Consider the following 20228-nt stretch of genomic DNA (forward strand, 5'->3'; position numbering starts at 1 on the left):
TTCATAGCTTTATTTTGAGCTTTTTTCAATCTTTTTTTTACAAAGAGGTCAAAATCATTTGTGTTCCTGCTGTTCTATGGGGCCTTAGGTGCTACATAAAGATTCACTGCCATTAGTTGCCATTATATGATGGTTGGGAACGATTAAGGGGCATATTATCAAGGGGGTTTATCTCCGCTTTTTTGGCTTTAAAAGCCAAGAAAGCGGAGATAAAATTATCTCCCTATTACCTAGCTGTCGCTAACACCAGTTAGCGACAGCTAGTAGGAGATAGCGACCATCTTGGGCCCCACTTTGCATGTCAGTGATATTTATCACTAACGATATGCAAAGTGGGCGTGCCAAGATGTTAGCGACTGGAAACAGTCGCTAACATCGCTATCTCCTATTACCAACTTTTGGAGATATTCGCGCTAAGCGCAAATATCTCCAAAAGCTAACACCTGCCCCTGAGCAGTTCTTAGCCATGTTATCCAATGGGAGGTGGATAACATGGCTAAGAGCATTATCTCGGAAATACATAAATATCGCTGACTTTTCAGCGATATTCATGCATTGCGGCCGTTTTTTATCGCATTTGCGATAAACCTTGGTAATACCAAGGTTTATCTGCGATAAAAATCGACGCAGCTCTGCGGTAATATTTTCTCTCTAACCAAGCAATAGCGATAATTATCGCTATTGCTTGGTAATATGCCCCTAAGTTCCTTGTCGAAGTGCATTTCCAGCTTATTGTGGTTAGAGTTGGATCAGGTTGATCCAGAAGATCTGACAAGTCAGGTTGCTCTCATATGGCACTTTGAGTGTCACTCTAAGATTGCCTGCTCCTATGTTACCTTTACAAGGCATTTGGGGTCCAGTAGATTTGTTCTAGGAATGTCTTCACTAGTTTTGAGAGCGCCCAGGACCTGTGTAAAGGGGAATGAGCCTGTGTGACTGTTAGAAATGGGATTTCTGGTTGGCTAGGGCAAGCACCTCTGGCAGACAGAAACCACCACTCTAGTCAGGGCAAGGGAGATACACACCGAAGATAACCCCTGCTCACCCCCTTGGTAGCTTGACAGAGTAGTCAGGCTTTTCCCAGAGGCAATGTGTAAAGCATTTGAGCAACACACACACAGCAGTGACACAGTAGGCACACCACAAAAGAGACTCCACACAAGGTTATATAAAAAATAGCCTTTGGACTAGCAGAAACAGATTAGAATCATAATCACAAATGTACACTGTGCCACTTGACACTATGCAATATTTCACAGCGGATTATATACAAGGGAGGGCCAATCGAGCCACTGCCAAAACCATCAGAATGCAAGTAATAACACCACCAGTAACTACTGGTAAAATAGTAAACTCAGCATTATCACAAGTAACATAAACACATTATGTCTGCATCACATTAGGCATAAACACATTATGCAACACATCAGGGCTTTGCGCCCTACCAGTACCGCAGGTACTCGCAGGCCAACTGGCCTGTCTCGGGGGCCCATCTGGGACTTCCTCGCAATGCCCTCTGTGCAAAAGTCAGGGCTCTAAATGGAGCCAGGATGCAACCCACCCTTGTTTCTGTTACCCAAAAAGGAATGCCCCCTTGTAGCAGCTGTCCGCGCTCTTGTGATGCAGCTGTGTGCAAAATCAGCACCCACGGTGCTTAGAGAGCCCTTCTTTCCCGCGGCTCCTCTTCACAGTACGCTGATGCCCCCAAATAGGCACTTGTAACGATGCAGTGACCGCAATCAGGCAGTGCAGCTGTGTGTCAGATCAGCACCCACAGAGTGCCTGGGGGAGCCCCTCCCACTGGGGATTTGCTTGTGGGAAAAACATCAGCTCCAGGTTAGGCACCAACCGTGCCTCTTACGGGTCCCTTTCACACAACCCTTGGGCACCACCTGGAGCCTTTAGGACCCCCTCAGTCCCCCGGCTTCGTTCCCTAGTTCTCCCCTGCGAGCTCCCTGGTACCAATACTCCCCAGGGCACACGGGACACACACTGTCTACTCTGTGTGGAGAAGTGTGGCTCACTGGTTAGAGGAGGCAGACCTGGAAGCAGAGGTCAGCCCGGGACCAGGGTTCAATTCCCGGCTCGGCAGGGTCTTGAGTCCTAAAATGTCCATGGACTCGACAATTCTCGCTCCGGTGCCTACTCGATTCACGGGTTCACACTCTGCGACTCTGGGCAATAGCTTGCTTAATCTCCACAACGGCCCCTCACGGTGGGATGCCTGGCTTTCACCTTGTGGATACCCTGCTGGGGTTATCTCACAGGGGAATACCAGGACGGGTTCCCTAAGCAAGCGCTTAGAGACCGCTTGGTGATTTGCGCTATATAAATTCCTGTACATTTACATTTACATTTACATCTGGTGGGGTTACCTCTTTAGACCATCCTGCCAACACTGGAAATGCCAAAACTAAGAAGAACAGCCACAAGGCTCCTCATCCGGGTCTACTCGATCTCAGGGCCACTGGCTAGGACGATACTGCGTGTGGGACTTGCTCCTCTCACAAGGCCAGCTGCGTTACTCCCCCTCCTTAGAAGAAAAGCGCTGATGTGGGTGCCCCATTGTCTATGTGGGCAACCCAACCAACTTCTCTGCCCTCACATCTTGTGGTGGTGGACTCCGCACACAGTCAGGCATAAACTTTGCCTAGCTTTGTCTTTGTGATTAACCGGCTTCGTCCTGAATGATGGCAGCCGACCCCCACGGGGTTGTCGCTTTCTACCCGGGAGCCCCGCCTACAGTCAGGCAGAACATCCTCTGCCTGACTTTCGGTTTGCCATTGCGGCTGCTTTCGTCACGTTTGAGAGTAGAGCCACCTCCTGGGATCAATAGGCACCATCATGAAGTGCCCCTACCGCGCTTCAGTTGTCCGGACACCGCAGGATCCCCACACCTCAGAGATGTAGGTGAACAATACCTTGTGTGCTCACTGCAAGCAGGCAGCAGCGCTCACCCCGTGCTACTGCAAGATGAGCCCAAATCCGGAGCTCAGCACAGGGGTGCCTTTGTAACATTCCAAGCCCAGGTCCAGGGCCATCAATAACACATGCCACGCTCGGCCTGTCTCCCGCTTCCAGCTACCAGCAGAGGGCAGGCAGCTCTTTTCTCCAGGAAAGGACACAGGCAGAACTGACACAGGCAGGCTAGCACACTGGGTCCCCCAAACAGAGCAGCAGACCCTTCCACTGCCAAGCAGGGCAGCAGGTCAGTCCCCAGTGGCTGCTCCTCATGGCAGTCCAGCAGCCAGCTGGCTGCAGGTCGACAGTAAGCCCCAAGCAGCACCAAAAAACATGGGGTCCCAGCGTCACTATTTATACTATTTTCTCTTTGTTCTGCCCTGGCACAGGGCTTGGAGAACCAGTCACAACTGGTTCTGGGGGGTTCTGAAGAACTGTACGCGGTGTACAGTGCTTCTACTCCCCTTTGTCAGGTGGGGGCTCGGTCCTCAGACACATCACAGGAAGGCAGAGCCAGCATTCACCCAGGCAGCCACATACCTATTTAGGGTCGGAGGACTACTCCTCCCACTACTCCAAATGCAGATCTCCTATTCAGCCTAGCGCTGACTCACCCTGCCCCTCTGGATCCACACAGCTCACCAGCCTCTGTCACTCCATCAGGCAGGCAGAGACACATAGCACACAGAAATGCCAACTTTTAAAAGTGGCATTTCTACAATAGTGATCATAAATCCGCACACACCATTACACAGCATTTAGTATTACTATTCCAAACATACCAAACTTGACCATGCTGCAACTCTCATATCAGAACTTTTACCACTGAAACACTTATCAGGGAAACCTCAATGCATTCTTAGGAGAGGGCAGCCTCACAGCAGTGAGAAACTAAAATGTCTGTTTGTCACTACCAGGACATGTCGTGCACTTAAGGAACATGTCCTACATTTTACAAAGCACCCTGCCCATAGGGATAGCTAGGGCCTACCTTTGGGGTGACTGACATACAGTTATAATGGAATGCTTCTTTTTTTGGGGTATATATACCCATAACATCAAATATACAAAAAATAAACATTCTATTATAACTTAAACATTAAACTATTTAAAAAACTTGAAACTTAAATTTGCCACTCCAGTGAGTGAAACTGTAAGGAAGGTGTTGGATAGCAGAGGGGTAGAAATTACTATTCCCACTCAAATGAGTGCAACAGTAGAGGAATGTGTTGGATAGCGGAGGGGTACAAATTACTATTCCCACTCCAGTGAGTGCAACAGTTTGGAAAGTTTTGGATAGCGGAGGGGTAAAAATTACAATTCCTACTCCTGTGAGTACAACGGTAGGCACAATGTTAGATAGAGGGGTAAAAATTACTGTTCCCACTCCGATAATTGTAAAAAGTAGGGAAAGTGTTTGATAGCAGTGGGGTAAAAATTACTATTTCTCACTCCAGTAAGTGCAACAGTAGGGAAAGTGTTGGATTATGGAGGAGTAACAATTATTATTCTCACTCCAGTCAGATCAAAATTAAAACAAACAAAACATTAACAACAACAAAAATATTTAAAAAACAAAATACCTTTAAAAGTATATAAATATGTTCAAAATTAAAATACAAATATATTTAACATTAAAACATTAAAAAAACATATTATAATGTTAAATACATATCACAAATACCGACAAATATTCTATTAAATAAAATAAAAAATAATTTCCAAACAAATAATTATTTGTAATTAGAAATTATTTAGAAACAAAAACATTAATCATTACATACATTTACTTTGTAGGTCTCGCCTTGGCAGCGCACACGCTACATGCACTGTCGCAGACATAAAGTAATCGCTATATGTTGGCAAGCAGCCAGTAGTTTCTCCGGCCGCTTGTCATTTGCTAAATGTTATCGCTTTTGTTACTTTTGTTTTCACTGGCTGTTGATGTCCAACTGACTTCTGTGTAGTCCGGAAGAAGCGGCCACCAACTACAGTTTTCATCTGCACTGTTCCGCCTTTTTCTTTGTCTTGTGCATCTCTGCCGGACCTAAACATGGCAGCGGTGCATGCGCAAGGAGCCGGTGAACGCCAGTGGTGGACAGCGCATGATGCTTGTTTCACGTGCCGTTGAACAAAGCAGATCGGAGTGACACCTCCAGGACTCAGAATTCTAGTTCCTTTTCCCCGTGGAAGTTGGAGTGCCCCTCCTTAAATAACGAATAGCAGAGATGCCCCCGTGCTGACATCACAAATCTGGATTGTAACCACGGTAGGGGTTAATCCAAGGACCTGCCTAACGCTGTTGTTTGCCATCGGTGGCCTTAGATAAACAAAAAACCTCTATGTTTGATCCCTTAGGGCTTCCAAAGTACAAATAGTGCAACAGGTTCAACGAGGCTTTTGCGCTGCCACAGACAGGTCAGCGGGTTTGACAGTGACCTGCTTTCAGGCAGTATTTTTTGTTTCTTACTTCCATTACCATGTGAAGCCATCTTTTGAGCAAAAGTGGAAAGGCACAGAAAAAAGAGGTTTGAAACACTCGGCTTCACGTCCAGCCTTTGAATATGGATAGCACTCGTCATGTTAGGAACACATCTTAAGCCGGCCTTCAGTACTGCTGTCTTGAATGTATTACAATGGGGTCAGAAATGCCACAGGACCTCTATTCAGACAGATTCAGCTGTTTCATAGGGTGACTTTAAGCCACAGCAGAACTAAGTTGCATCTGAGAATTTCCTTCTCTAGCACATTGTGCCCAAACTAACATGGCACCGTGCTTGTTTCCTGCTTTTAATGAGCGAGCACATGGTACAATCAGTTTGCAAGAAATGGCCAGAAGAAGTGGAAGAGTTTACATTGGAGACATTGCAGCCTTGCTGCTTCTTAGTACTCATGTACTGAAGCGCTTGAGGCATTAGTGCACAGTGGGCTACTCAAGAAAACACATGGGCTCACATGTGTTACTAAATAGCACAGGGGTTCATGTTATGCAAATGGCAGCTTCAATCAACCTACGCCTAAGTGTTGTACGCTAAAGTTGATAGAAGCGCTGTTATTACAACAGACTTTCATAGTATAGCATGCAACGACTGGTAATGTATGCAGAGTGGGCGTTTCAGGGTGGGAACAACAAACATTCATTCGCACAACTGCTAACCACGTCTTACATAACTTACATGAAGTTACACAAATGAGCATCCGTGTTTATATGGGGGAGAAAAAAATAGCACAAAATGGAAATAGGTGAAAACATTGCACACTTTGTCTACAATGTAGCACAGCACAAGTGAGAAAACATCCCAACATTTGGCCAATAACAACCAGACACAAGGGAACAGGCATTAGCAATGCAATAGGTCTCGCAATTGCGATATTTTGAGCTATTGGCATTGTAAATAACAATGCCTTTTATTTATGTGTTTAAAAAACGTGCAATAATAAAAGGCATTGTCATTTGCAATAGGTCAAAGTTTCTAAAATGCGAGACCTCTTGCATTGCAAATGCTTCTTTTTATATCCTATCCTATAACACCACCCAATTCACAACCCCATCTACATTTTTTTTAAATGTACTTCCTTAACTAACATAAATAATTACCAATGAAATAAATATTGTTAATTAAAAAACAAATTAAAACTCCTAACAATTATTTGCCCACAGTTTACCCCTATAATAACCGCAACCCACAGCTAAAATTAAACTATAAAAATTAATTACACAATTAAAAGTTATTTTCAATTCAAGAAACTATTAGTATTTAACAGCTAATTATAAAGTAAGATAATTAATTCACTCCCCACACTGTACCCCTATAACACTAAAACCCACACACATAAAACATAACAAATACCCTAATTACATTTCAATTAATTAATATTAATGAACAACTGATTTTTAATTAAACACAAATTACTTTCCACCTTTTACCCCTATTACACCCTACAAACCACAGTGAAAAATGTATTACACAAATTCCATATTTATTATTGAATTAAATAATTAAGAATAATTAACAACAAGTATTAATGAATTGAAAATAAATTACTTTCCACCCTTTACCCCTATAAACCCCACAACCCACGCATAAACAAAATCACACAATTACCATAAATATCAATTAATTAGTTAATATAAATTAAAAACTATTTATTAATTAAACATAAATTACTTCCCACGCTTTCCCCTATAAACCCCACACCACACCTAAAATTAATTACACAATTTCCATAATTAATTATCAATTAAGTGATATAAATAAACAAATTATTAATTAATCAAACATAAATTACTTCCCACCATTTACCCGTATAGACCCCACAACCTGCACCTAATTTTATTTACACATTTACCATAATTAATTATGAAATTACTTAATATTAATTAACAACCAATTAATAATTAATTACAAATAATGTAATTCTCACAGCTAACAATATAAAATCTAAAAAAATATAAAATAATCATCAAAATACATAACACTATTTAAAAAAATCGATATTTAAACAACTATATTTTTGCAAAGAATATTGACTTCTATATTTTTAAAAACAATATTTCTTACCTCCAAGTCGATATTCTTGACCACGATATTCTTGCTGTCGAAATTTCCAAATCACGTTATTTCCTACTTGATATTTGTGTAAGTTGACATTTCCAGCTCAATATTCTGTCTCAGAACACTTCAAAAGACCTCACACCTTTCTCATCCCATCATGTTTCTTATGGTGCTTCTCGTCTCCTTCCTTGATCGGATGAGGGAAACAGTTCACCCCCTGCACCTTTTCAAAACTAGAAGGTAGCAACATGGAATATATTGAGTAGACTTTGTTTTAAATTAAACATACGCATGAGTGAGGCAGTTGTGTACAGTGGGCACACTTCCTACTGGTCAGACTCCATCATTACTCATGCAGTTCACACTGCTTCCAAGACCTTTTGATTCCAGCTCAGGTGGATGTGATCAGTAAGCAGCTATTTATCCTTCCTTCAAGCTAGCATCCACATACCAGTAAGATAAGCAGCTACAAGGTATTTAAATTCCACTGGCTCATTTTCAGTCAGAGGTGGCTTGAACTTCATATTTATGTCACACCCCTAGAGTCAAGTCAAGTCAAATTGACTTGATTAATACAGATTATTCATAAAAGATCAAAAATACATCACATATATATACAATACAAATTCCAATGATGACAATTAAAAACCAGTTAAAAACGGTATCAAATATTATGAAAAACTATTTGTCTCAGCAAATGTGGAGTTTCCTGGTTTTCAGCGACTGACATACAAAGGAGGCAACACCGAAGCATGTTAAAGGGTCGGGCAGCGTTGGTGGGAAATATAGGCCCGGGCGACATTGACAAAAATTATATTTGCGCTTAATTGGAATTAAAATATCTTGCGATGCTCACAATAAAGTCTGCAGAAAAAGAAAATGTGCAAATCGGATTGGGTCAAGGAGCTATCACATGGGCAGCACAGGAGTTCTCTTAAGAGTAAATGCCAGTAAGAAAGCCCAACATGCATGAAATGAGGTTAAGGCAAAACCGTAATAAAATAAATCTGTGATGAGGGTTTGTTACAAGATCCGAATAGTATGGAATCCCCTCACCCGGCATTGGGCCCTCAAGATACTCACAAACCATAGGTTTGAAGTTCTGGGCAGTAAGTCTGGCTTCCTTCGTGAATTTTAAAAAGCGGACTCTTATGTCTTTTTTCAAGATGGACAACTATTTTTCTGGGGTATGAAAGAGACTCCCTAGGTCCAAGGAATAAAGAGTATTTTTAACATACGCTAACCACATTATATTCTGTACATGTTGTAGCGACAAACAGTCCATAATGATTTGTTGTGTGATGTTAACAGTGATGTAGGGGATGTTTAGCTCGTAATGTAAGTTTAAAATTGGAGCAACAAATAGGAAGACATAGGGGCATATTACCAAGCAATAGCGATAATTATCGCTATTGCTTGGTTAGAGACAAAAATTTACCGCTGAGCTGCGGCGATTTTTATCGCAGATAAACCTTGGTATTACCAAGGTTTATCGCAAATGCGATAAAAATCGGCCGCAATGCATGAATATCGCTGAAAAGTCAGCGATATTCATGCATTACCGAGATAATGCTCTTAGCCATGTTATCCACCTCCCATTGGATAACATGGCTAAGAACTGCTCAGGGCAGGTGTTAGCTTTTGGAGATATTCGCGCTTAGCGCGAATATCTCCAAAAGTTGATAATAGGAGATAGCGATGTTAGCGACTGTTTCCAGTCGCTAACATCTTGGCACGCCCACTTTGCATGTCATTAGTGATAAATATCACTGACATGCAAAGTGGGGCCCAAGATGGTCGCTATCTCCTACTAGCTGTCGCTAACTGGTGTTAGCGACAGCTAGGTAATATGGAGGTAATTTTATCTCCACTTTCTTGGCTTTTAAAGCCAAAAAAGCGGAGATAAACCCCCTTGATAATATGCCCCATAATTTTTTTTCTAAAACAGTTTTCAATTGTTCGAATTACCTTTTCATTAGCATTGCCCCACACTCACGCACCATAGGAAGCTACTGACCTTGATTTAGGCCCGTAGACTTTTTTGACCACATCTAAATGCCTGAGGCCAGCTTTTTAGTAATCGAGTGAATGGCATTAGTCCTCTTTTCTAGCATCATCCCTCGGTTCAACACCATTTTGGTCCAAGATAATCTATGATCAAAGGTCACTCCTTAGACTGAAAACAGCTCAGTCTGCACTACTTTGTGGTCAGAAATAAAAAAGGAAGGGGGGTTCATAACCTCTCGACCAATAACTACAATAAAATAATTGGCCTCATTTGTTTTTAAGTCCAAACTTTGCATGTAGTTTACCTGCCTGTCTAGCAGTTTCCGGCAGGCCCTATCCATGTGATCCATCAACACTGCATCATCTGCATATAGAAGAATTAACTCTAGGAGTTGAGACTCTACTCCATTTGAATATAGGGAGAACAGGAAAGGGGCGAGAGTGCACCCTTGACAGACCTTCCTGGAAATTGCAAACCATCTGGTGCGCTCCCCCGGTTGCCCTTAGCGTAACCAGGCTTCAGCCTTAGAGTATAGCTGCCTTATGAAAGTAATTATAGCTTGGTCGACCTCCATTTCTTTCATGATCCTCCAAAGATGGGAATGGGCAACAGAGCCCCCTGTGTCATTCCTCATTCTTCTCTTTTAGAGCTTCATTCTGTCTCCTTGATTGCTTTGTGTTCAGGCAGGTTGTGGGATCACTGACTCTCTTATCACTATTCTCTTAGTAGATAGTATATCACAAGGGACGGCTGTTGGTAAAGCAGAACATTCTGATTATATCACAGGAAAGGGAATAATGATGAAATAAAATAAAGGACGTTATTTAGAGTTTGGTGAATACAGAATGCAGGACTTCCGCAACAAATTGACAGATGTCCCTGCAGCCCTATGCTGAGTGTGAACACAATTATATACACTTTTTCCTAAATGTCCTGAAAAAAACCCTAAAAAAAGCCATAGGGTCTCATTTACAAGTTTTTGACTCATAGCAGTGCCGCAAGTCTTTTTGGTGCTCTGCCCTGCGTCAAAAGAGAAGAGCAGGAAAGTGCTGTGTCTAAGATGTACGTACTGCACATACCTGTCCTCTTCCTCAGCTCTGGCACACAATTGAGTGCTTTGTGCCAATGAAGGCACCCTTCCAGTCTGCTTTGTAGGAATATTGTATTTGTGAAGGCATGGACACCATTCGGCACAAAAACAATCAATCAATGTGTTTTCCTCCTTCTATGTGTGTTGCAGATCATATAGGCTTTTGACGCATACCCAGGTTTGAGATATGCTCTAAATCTGGGAATTTATCAAAGTCCATGGGCATTGCATGGGAACACCCACCGCAACGCCCAAGGCACACCTCCCTGACACAGTGTGAGGCAACACAGCGACTTGCGCTGCTTTGCATTACAGCACAACTACGAGGCCATGAAAAGCCACGCTGGGTGACTTTGGGTACCCTCGTAGATATCATGCTGCGACACTGGAGCACCAAAAACCGTTGACAATGGCGGCACAGGCCTCTTGTAAATGAGGCTACATGCGGCTTATTTACAAGCCCCTTGCGCCACCACTGCATCACTTTTATCAAATAAAATGTGGCGCACCGGCAGTGCAAGTGGCTTGTAAATGAGCCCCTTCGTGTGTCCAGGATATTTGGCCCTGGGTGCCCCACTCGGGTGTGAGCATAATTCTAAGCAAGGCTCTAGAGAGCTAGAGTGACTATGGTCACACTGGCCAGTCATTAACCTGCTAAGAGACAGCTCCATAGGCTACTTGTACTGTTTTGCAGACAACCACAACACACAGTGCATATAGTGGCACATTGTAGTTATATCTCCTATAAAGAAAAGGCGCAGTCCTGGAACATAGATAAGCAAAGCAGCTGCATGGAGAGAATCCCAAGTACTGCTGTTGTCCATCTCAGCAATGCACTTCTAAAGATCAGAATTTGGGGTACCCCAGCTTCATGCAGCACTTGGGTAAGTAAGGAGCTCGGTGTAAATGAAGAAACAGGACAGAAGGCAGGAAAGCTTGGGGACAGCTGAATGCACTACTAGAGCATCTTGTTTTAAATGTCACTATTCATTTATTTATGGGCTTATATAGCGCTATGAATAAACTCCCAAGGGAGTATCTCCGCGCTGTAACTGCCGGTACAGAACTGAAAAAGGAGCAGATAATTAAAGTACTGTGAGCAAGAAAACATTAAAATGAACCAAACAGAAACGTTTTTAAATGTTTTCTGAATTGACGGTGGTCATTACATTGCCTTAATGACAACGGAAGCGAGTTCCACAATTTGGGACCCACGACAGATAAGGCTCTACCACCCAACCTGGTTTTAGTGATCTTAGGAACATTTAGTAGCAGTTGGTTGCTGGATCTAAGGGATTCATGCAAATCATATTCAGAATATCGGCTTTAAGAAGATTTTGAAAGTGTTTTAAATGTATGCATATATTTACTACTATATAACTCCACATCTTAGTCACTTGAAGATACATATATACTGCGTATCCTTGAAGTACATAACTGTGGAACTAAGAATAGTAAATCTGTACCGACCTCTGGATACACCATAAATGCTTCCCTTCAAAATATTGTCTTATTTGATTCTAAGTTTTATGCTGAGAATGCTTTCAAGAGAAGATTGTGGGAAGAGCTGCACGTGGGTGGACCGGAAACGATGAACGTCTCTGCTTTCACGCTGCCCTGACCAAGGGGCAAACCCTGACAAACAGCTGAAATAGACGGTTCTCACCGCCTCCTGGGTAAAACTGTGTGATGGTTCAGTCCTATGCGCAGCCTGTCCAGTCTGTAGATGAATGTGAATGCTGTTGGAGAAGGGTACAGAGAGCCTTTGTGGCATCGTACTTGTGCACTCCGAAATACATAATGCCGGAAGCCCGGTCAAGATGATGCTGACCAGACAGACCAGTCTGAGAGACTAGTGACTAGTGTAGTCACTGTCTCAGGTCGATGCTGTGCGGCCCGTCCGGTCCAAACGCCGGGTTAATATTAATTATATGTTGTTGCCCTCCTGCGCAGGCAGCAGCGCTGCATCACGTGCCAGACTGAGACAGACACTGGGGCCGCACGGCGTCGGACCAACGACACAGCACAACTCCACTCCAGTCGTCGAGTCCGGCGGCCCATGGCGCAGCTTCTCCAACTCCATTTCCTTTCAGGACGGACGTGAGGTCACGGCGCCACTATGTCTGAGAGCTATAACGCGTCAACAACTCTGATGGGCATGCCGCTCCGCACCCGGGGTCTCCAGGCAGCAGCCACAGCCAGATTTTTTTACATTGTTAGACTGCAGAGCAAGCCATGACTCAGAGTATCGACTGAGCGGGAAGGCCGGGCGCAGGCCGGCCCCCCTGCAGACTGCACAAATCGCTATTCTCTAGTTTCCAGGGCAACAGGGTAGTGAACATCAACACAGTCGTCGGACTCTAGCAGGCAGAGCTGAGCAGAGAGATACATTGTAGCGTGGCCGGCGGCGGCGCCGCTCACGAGCTCAGAGAGCTCAGCTGTAGTCAGGTTTCTGTTTAGGCACACTAGTCGGGCAAAGCAGCACTCTCAGAAGTGTAGAGAGCCCGGGCACACAGGAGCTGCTGGCGCGCTGGCACAGGTGGCAAAAATGCGTGACAAATGCATTCAGTGCGGTGATGCGGATCACCGCACTGAAATGCGTGAGTGTCACACCTGTTGCGTGACGCTTGGCAGGACTGGATAAACAAATGTGCATGGCATTATAGGAACTATGTGATGTCTAATAAGGTCTGACAGGCGAGCCCCATGTGTCTCTGCCTGGCAATACTTAATCTGTAAAAGAAGTGCCAATGCCCAAAGCTTTCCTCAGAGCCCCAGAGCCAGTCTTCATCCACCTCATGCCTCCTAATCCACTACCAGAGCATCTCTGCCCTTTCACCTCACTTGTGCGGCTTCTTTTTCATCCATGCTTTCTATGTGTGCCACTGTTTTCCTCCTTCTTGGCCCTTTTTTATGTTTTTCTCCCTCTCTCTGGTTTGGAGTCTGATGACGAAAAATAGGTGTCAATCCCCAAAATGGAATGGCCCCATCTGTAACCACCGGCTCCAGTTTAGCCTCACACATGTGCTCAGGCGCTGGATGGTGCTGGGTCTGACCTCAAGTTCCCTTCCATGCTGATGTATTGCTCATCTGAAGCCTCTTGTTATAACATGCTCTAAGTGTGGTGTGTGTCTGCTTATTTCAGAATCGATAAAACAGTGACTGCTGAGTCCCAGTTTTCCCACGAACATGGATTTGAGATTGGAATTGAGGCTGAAACCACCTTTACAGCTAAGTTGCTTGGTATTGCTGAAGCAAGTGTCCGCATAGCTGTGAACGCATCCACATCACACACTTGGAATCTCACTGACATCAACACAATTGAGGTACTGATTTACCTGCTTACTTTATTGTATCCATGGATGTGGTTGGGTAACTATAACTGTACATCAGAAGTACAAGCAACTGCAACTCTATGAGCCATAATGTGAAATGTTATGTCAAAGAAACCTCTTTGTTTCCTTCTGTGAACTAACAACGCATGTTAAAGAGACAGCTTTCAGGAAGGCTTCTTCATTACTTTCTGAAGGCAGCATAGATTTCCTTAGGATGTAGAATATTATATGTATATTATATGTTTCACAACCTAGTTAGTCACCTAGTAGCGACTGTCAGCCTGAAAGCTCTTCAAAGCTTTACAAACTGCTTCATTAACACTAATTCTGATGAGTATCCATCCTTTCCATTAAGCTTTATCTTTTGGAAATGTGAAAAAGTCATCCTTTTTGTCCAGATCACCCCCACTTTTTGATTGATACTGGTGGTAACTGACTGACTGTGCTCTGGGCTTTGCTAACCAGACCCAGGGTCAGTGCTCTGATTGAAAGGTATATGTTAATTAGGTGTAATCACAATTGGTACTGACAACCTACCTCTAAGTCCCTAGTAATATTATTATTATTTTTAAGCTTATAAAGTGCCTGATTACTCCAACGAAGTGTCCTAGTGCTAGGGCATCACAGACCACAACACAAGCCCGTAAACCCCGCCCCCCAAGGTCCCACCAATCCGAAGGCAAAAAGCCCTGTAGCGTAAGTGCTAACACCAGTCCCCAGCGGTGCTTGAAAGAACCAGGTCTTCAGTTTTTTACGAAAAATTGTTTCAGATAGGTGGATCCTTAGTTTGATAGGTAGGTTATTTGAGACCTCAGCCACAATAAAACTAAAGGATCTACCTCCTGATCGTGCCTTGCGGACCTTAGGTACTACCAACTTAGCAGTGCCCATAGATCACAGGTTCCAGGTGGGTCTATACGCTGTGAGTAATGGGCACAGGTACCTCAGCCCTTTCCTGTTGACATTCCTGTGGCAGAAACACAAAGCCCTAAAGGTAATTCTGGCCTGTACCGGAAGCCAGTGCAGTTCCCTCAAGGCAGCCCCCACCGACGCCCGCCTAGGGATGTTCAATATCACCCGGGCAGCTGCATTTTGGACGTTCCGTAAGATGTTCAAATTGCTTTTTATAACCCCCTGATGGAGGACGTTGCAGTAGTCCAGGTGGTACGTGACATGAGCTTGCACAATGGTCTTTTTTGCATCTAATGGCAGTATATCTAATATTATGCGCAACAATCTAAGAATGCCAAAGCATATTTTAGCCATAGCTGATATCTGCTCTGCAAATGATAGGGTGTTGTCAAACCAGATTCCCACATTTTAATCCTAACTTTGGGAGTCGATGTTGGGCCAAATTCCTCCGGCCACCACAAGTGTATCCATATAGATGGCTGTTTGCCAAACACATCACCTCCTTCTTTCCTGTATTTAGTTGCAAACAGCTGAACTTCACCCAGTTCGCAAGATCACTGAGGCAGGCTTTCAAATTAGGTGCAACTTCAGCCTCCTTTTTTTCCAATGTGACAATCAACTGAGTGTCATCAGCATATGACATCAGTTTCACCCCATGTTTCAGCACAATGTCTGCCAAAGGGCGCAGGTAGACATTAAATGAAGTTAGACTAAGGGCCGAGCCCTGTGCTACTCCTTGAGACAGCGGACACACCTTGGACTTAAAAGGATGTTGTAGGACCTGGAATGATCTATTCTGTAAGAAATACTTGATTCATTCCCATGTGCCCCCTCTGACACCGGCCTCCCACTGATGTTGCTGCAGAAGGCCGTGGGAGACCGAATCAAACGCCGCACTCAGGTCCAACAAGATCAATGCCGTCGCCCTTCCCTCATCGCCTGCTATTTTTAGAACCTCAGAAGCCAGGAGTAAGGCCGATTCCATGTCGTGAAGTGCGCTGAACCCCAATTGGGTTTTGTGGAGAATCTGCTTTTCTTCCATAAAGGTAGTCAATTAAACGTTAAGATGTTTTTGAGTAATTTTGGCAAAATAAGGAAGCAAAGTTACTGGTCTAAAACTTTCCGGGAGTGCCGGGTCTAGCGATGGTTTCTTTAGCATTGGCACCACCATAGCATGTTTACACTGGCTAGGAACCTGCCTTGAACTGAAGGACATCTTCAGCAGGTTGATAAGAACTGGTACAATGGCTTCCTTCCCTCACAGTAACAGCTTTGGGGGAATCGCATCTAGGGGAGACCCGAATTTGACTGCTTCCATAAGTTTTAGAACGTCACTTTCCACAGGAGGGTGAAAAATAAACGAATCCTCAACCAGTGAATTTCTTTTTTAGCAGGAGCAAGGCTATAGTTCCTGCTACTATCAGGGAAGGTAGCATGTATTTTCTCTATCTTTCCCAAGAAGAAACCAGCTACTTTATTCTAGTAGTCTGCCGAACCAGGCAGTACTGCGGTTACACGTTCCAGGGAAGTACGTTGTTTTACCATACAACGTTCTTAGAGGAGTTTTTAGTTGCTTCAATCTGCTCAATGTAAAACTCCCTTTGCGCTCTCCTAGTTTGTTGATGGTAAAACTTGAGTGCTTCTAAATATTTCAGCTTATTGTCGTTTTTATAGTTCACCCTCCAGCAATGTTCAAGGCATTTGCATTCAGTTCTCTGTTTTGCCAGTTCCTCTGAAAACCATTCTGCTGATGGAGTTTGTAGGGCACTCCTACATGGTTTCAAAGATATTAAGGAGTCCACCACCTCCTTATTCCACTGAGAGACTTCTTTCTCTGCAATCTGGGTATCAGCCCTTAATTCCGGTGCGCTGTAAGCCAAATTGTCCCTGAACGCGTCTTTGGTGAGTTGCGCCCATCTCTGGGTCATTATGGGCTCTGGTCGCTTTTCTAAATTGCAGGGGACCTTTCTTGGATTTACAATCCTAAATGAGAGAATCAAATGGTCAGTCCAAACTATAGGCACATGTGGTAATGCTTCTATTTGAGTGCTGTTAACGAAAATAATGTCTAAAATATGGCCTTTAATGTGTGTGGAGGTATGGACCAACTGTTCTAAGCCCTGTACTAATCTCTGCTGCGCGACCACTTTAACATATTGAATAAATAGTGTGTTTGATGGAAGCACTAGAACGCTAAACAAACACAACACACTCTAGGGTCTCAAATGAGGTGGGCGAAAGTGAGGCCTGAGGCTCAATGGCACGTCGCTGCGCCCTCTGCTCAAACAGCACCAGACACGGCGGACCTGGGCGAGAGTGACCTTCAGGCTAAAAATCAAGAACCCCAGTCAAGCACACGGTTAGTGTGCCCCCCCACTTTCCTCCGACCCCTACAACAACGTAAAAACAAACCCACACGACGCTAGCAGAGCACACTTTTAGTACTTCTTATCAGGTATATTCAGGCAGCATAAAATATTTAAAACAACAGTGGCACACAGTGCAGCGCCGTAGACTTACTAATGTCCACATGTTGAATAAATAGTGTGTGTGCTGGTAGCACTAGACAGCTAACAAACACAGCACAGTCTATGGCCGGAAGTGAGGCAGCCGGAAGTTAGGCCACAGGCCCGATGGCATGTCGCAACACTCTCTGCCAAACTGCACTAGCTGCGGCATACCAGGGCGAGAGTGACCCTCAATGCTAAAAATCAAGAAGCCCAGTCAAGCACACGGTAAGTGGCTCCCACTATCCCCCGACCCCCGGAATGACGTAAAAACAAAACCATACAATGCTAACAGATGGCATGTATATGGTGGGCTTGTAGGTTTAGAAGCCCAGCAGATTTAATGCACTTCAGCATGCACTGTTGTGTTGCTTGCTGTCACTTTAAAAGTCAGCCCTGCTTTGCAAGCTGCTTTTAAACTACAATTATATGTATATTCAACTTTGAATTTAAAAGTACTTCCAAAGTATTAAACTACCTTATTTTTACATATACGTCACCACTGGGGTCTGTTACTTGAACATGAAACACTTTGAAAAAACAAGAAGCAATAGGCATTTAGCAGAACATGAACAGTTTGTTTAATTAAACAGTGCAGCCGGGAGCACAGTTACAGGCATAGGGTCTGAGTAATGTCTCAACTAACCCTGGGCGTAGTGTGCAGGGTGGGGCTCCGCGGAGCTACGCGAAGTGGGCGCACAACTACGCCCACCCGTGCACTCCGCGTAGCCCCACTCCGCGCCGCCCGCCTCCCTCCCGCCCTCCCTAAATACATAAATAAATGTATAAAAAGCTTTTAAAAACACTTACCTTGTCTGCCGGGCCCCCGGGGCTCCCTCTCGCCGTCCCGCCGTTTGCGCCGCCACCGAATCGGATCCTAATGCGCATGCGCGGGCGGCCGCGCATGCGCATTCCTCACGAGAAATGCGCATGCACGGCCGCCCGCGCATGAGGATCTGAAATGGCGGCGCGCATCGCGGGACGGCGAGAGGGAGCCCCGGGGACGCGGCAGACAAGGTAAGTGTTTTAAAAAGCTTTTTATACATTTATTTATGTATTTAGGGAGGGCGGGAGGGAGGCCGGTGGCGGCCGGCTACGCTCCGTCTGCGGAGCGCGCGTAGTGCCGCCTGGCTATGCCGGCTACGCAAAATGCGTAGGAGGCGGCACTCCGTGCACTCCGTGCACGGAGCATAGCTGGCCGCCCAGGCTTAGTCTCAACTTAAAATTGGTCCGATATTGGTTTATATTCAATACAGTGAATGCCATAAATAGTTCTTGTGATCCTTCTTTGGTGAGGAATGTAAAACGTTGCCTTTGAATGAATGAATGAATGAACTGTGATTTATAACCGCGCAACTTAGCCCAGTGGGCGTCAAGGCGCCTAGCTCAATATCTGGCTGAGTCATCCGAATGAAGGGAACTTACTGGTAGGCTTTAATGAAACACCAAGTTTTAAGAGCTTTGGAGCCATGAAGTAATGTATTCGATGAGGAAATCAGGTGGGCCTCAACCTTGCGTGGACACAATGCGTCCAGTGGGTAACGTGTCCTGATGCCCGGCATGGGGAGGGTGTGATCATTCCTTGTACTGTGTGTGCTGTGCGCTGATTGGCTGTCTGCCTAACATTATGTAACATCTGACTATAGGGTGTTTTAGGAGCGCATGTACCCCTCAGGCCATGTGTGTTGTATTGGGGCCAATCTCTCTGGACATTGTGGTGTTGCTGTGCCTATCTGTGGGATTGATCTGGGTTTTCCTGTTCATACGTTTGTTTTGATAGCAACGTGAAACCCCCACCTGTGACCTGTCAATCAATCAATCAATCAATCAATATGGGGTACTTGTAAAGCACGCTACATACCCGTGGGGGTCTCAAGGCGCTGAGGGGTGGGGGGCGGGTGCCACTACTGCTCGAAGAGCCAGGTCTTGAGGAGTCTTCTGAAGGCGAGTAGGTCTTGGGTCTGTCGTAGGTGAGTTGGGAGGGTGTTCCAGTTTTTGGATGCGAGGTAAGACAAGGATCTGCCACCGGTGGTCATACGTTGGATGTGGGGGACCTCTGCGAGGGCGAGGCTGGCGGAGCGGAGCTCGCGGGTGGGGGTGTAGAAGTTGAGTCTGCTGTTCAGGTAGGCTGGTCTGGCGTTGTGGAGTGCTTTGTGTGCGTGGGTGAGGAGCTTGAAGGTGATCCTCTTGTTGATGGGGAGCCAGTGAAGGTCTCTCAGGAGGGGGGTGATGTGGCTGCGGCGGGGGGGTTGACGATCAGTCGGGCGGAGGCGTTTTGGATGCGTTGTAGCCGTCACTGGCGTTTGGCTGGGATTCCTGCGTAGAGTGCGTTGCCGTAGTCCAGTCTGCTGCTGACGAGGGCCTGTGTCACTGTTCTTTTTGTTTCGGTTGAGATCCATTTGTAGATCCGGCGGAGCAAGCGTAGGGTGTTGTAGCAGGAGGAGGAGATGGCGTTGACTTGCTTGGACATGGAGAGGGAGGAGGCGAGGATGAATCCTAGGTTGGTGCGTGGTCGGTTGGTGTCGGTGCTGTCCCTAGAGCGGTCGGCCACCAGGAGCCGTCCCAGGCTGAGGGGGTGGGTCCGAGGATGAGGACCTCCGTCTTGTCCGAGTTCAGTTTCAGACGGCTACTCCTCAGCCAGTCGGCGATGGCCTTCATGCCCTTGTGAATGTTGGTTTTGGCGGTGTGGGGGTCCTTGGTGAGGGAGAGGATGAGCTGGGTGTCGTCGGCATAGGAGATGATGTTGAGGTTGTGGTGGTGGGCCACTTGTGCGAGGGGGGCCATGTAGATGTTGAACAGTGTCGGGCTGAGGTATGAGCCCTGGGGGACACCGCAGATGATCTCGGTGGGAGGCGGACG

General features: G+C 45.3%; 1 protein-coding gene and 1 long non-coding RNA gene across 3 annotated transcripts in view; one reads left to right on the forward strand and one right to left on the reverse strand.

Annotated features, from left to right (window-relative positions):
* Window positions 1–20228, reverse strand: part of LOC144817784 (uncharacterized) — a 417790-nt gene that overhangs the window by 359667 nt on the left and 37895 nt on the right. The gene's annotated exons all lie outside the window — the stretch shown is intronic.
* Window positions 1–20228, forward strand: part of LOC144817783 (uncharacterized) — a 109034-nt gene that overhangs the window by 47778 nt on the left and 41028 nt on the right. The window contains exon 4 of one of the 2 annotated variants that reach the window (XM_078674597.1): window positions 13761–13941. The exons of the other annotated variant lie outside the window; for it this stretch is intronic. Within the exon in view, the coding sequence (XP_078530723.1) occupies window positions 13761–13941 (181 nt within the window). The remainder of the gene's footprint in view (window positions 1–13760; window positions 13942–20228) is intronic. 2 annotated transcript variants of the gene reach the window in all.

This window comes from Lissotriton helveticus, chromosome 2_1 (assembly GCF_964261635.1).
Source record: "Lissotriton helveticus chromosome 2_1, aLisHel1.1, whole genome shotgun sequence".
NCBI lineage: Eukaryota > Metazoa > Chordata > Amphibia > Caudata > Salamandridae > Lissotriton > Lissotriton helveticus.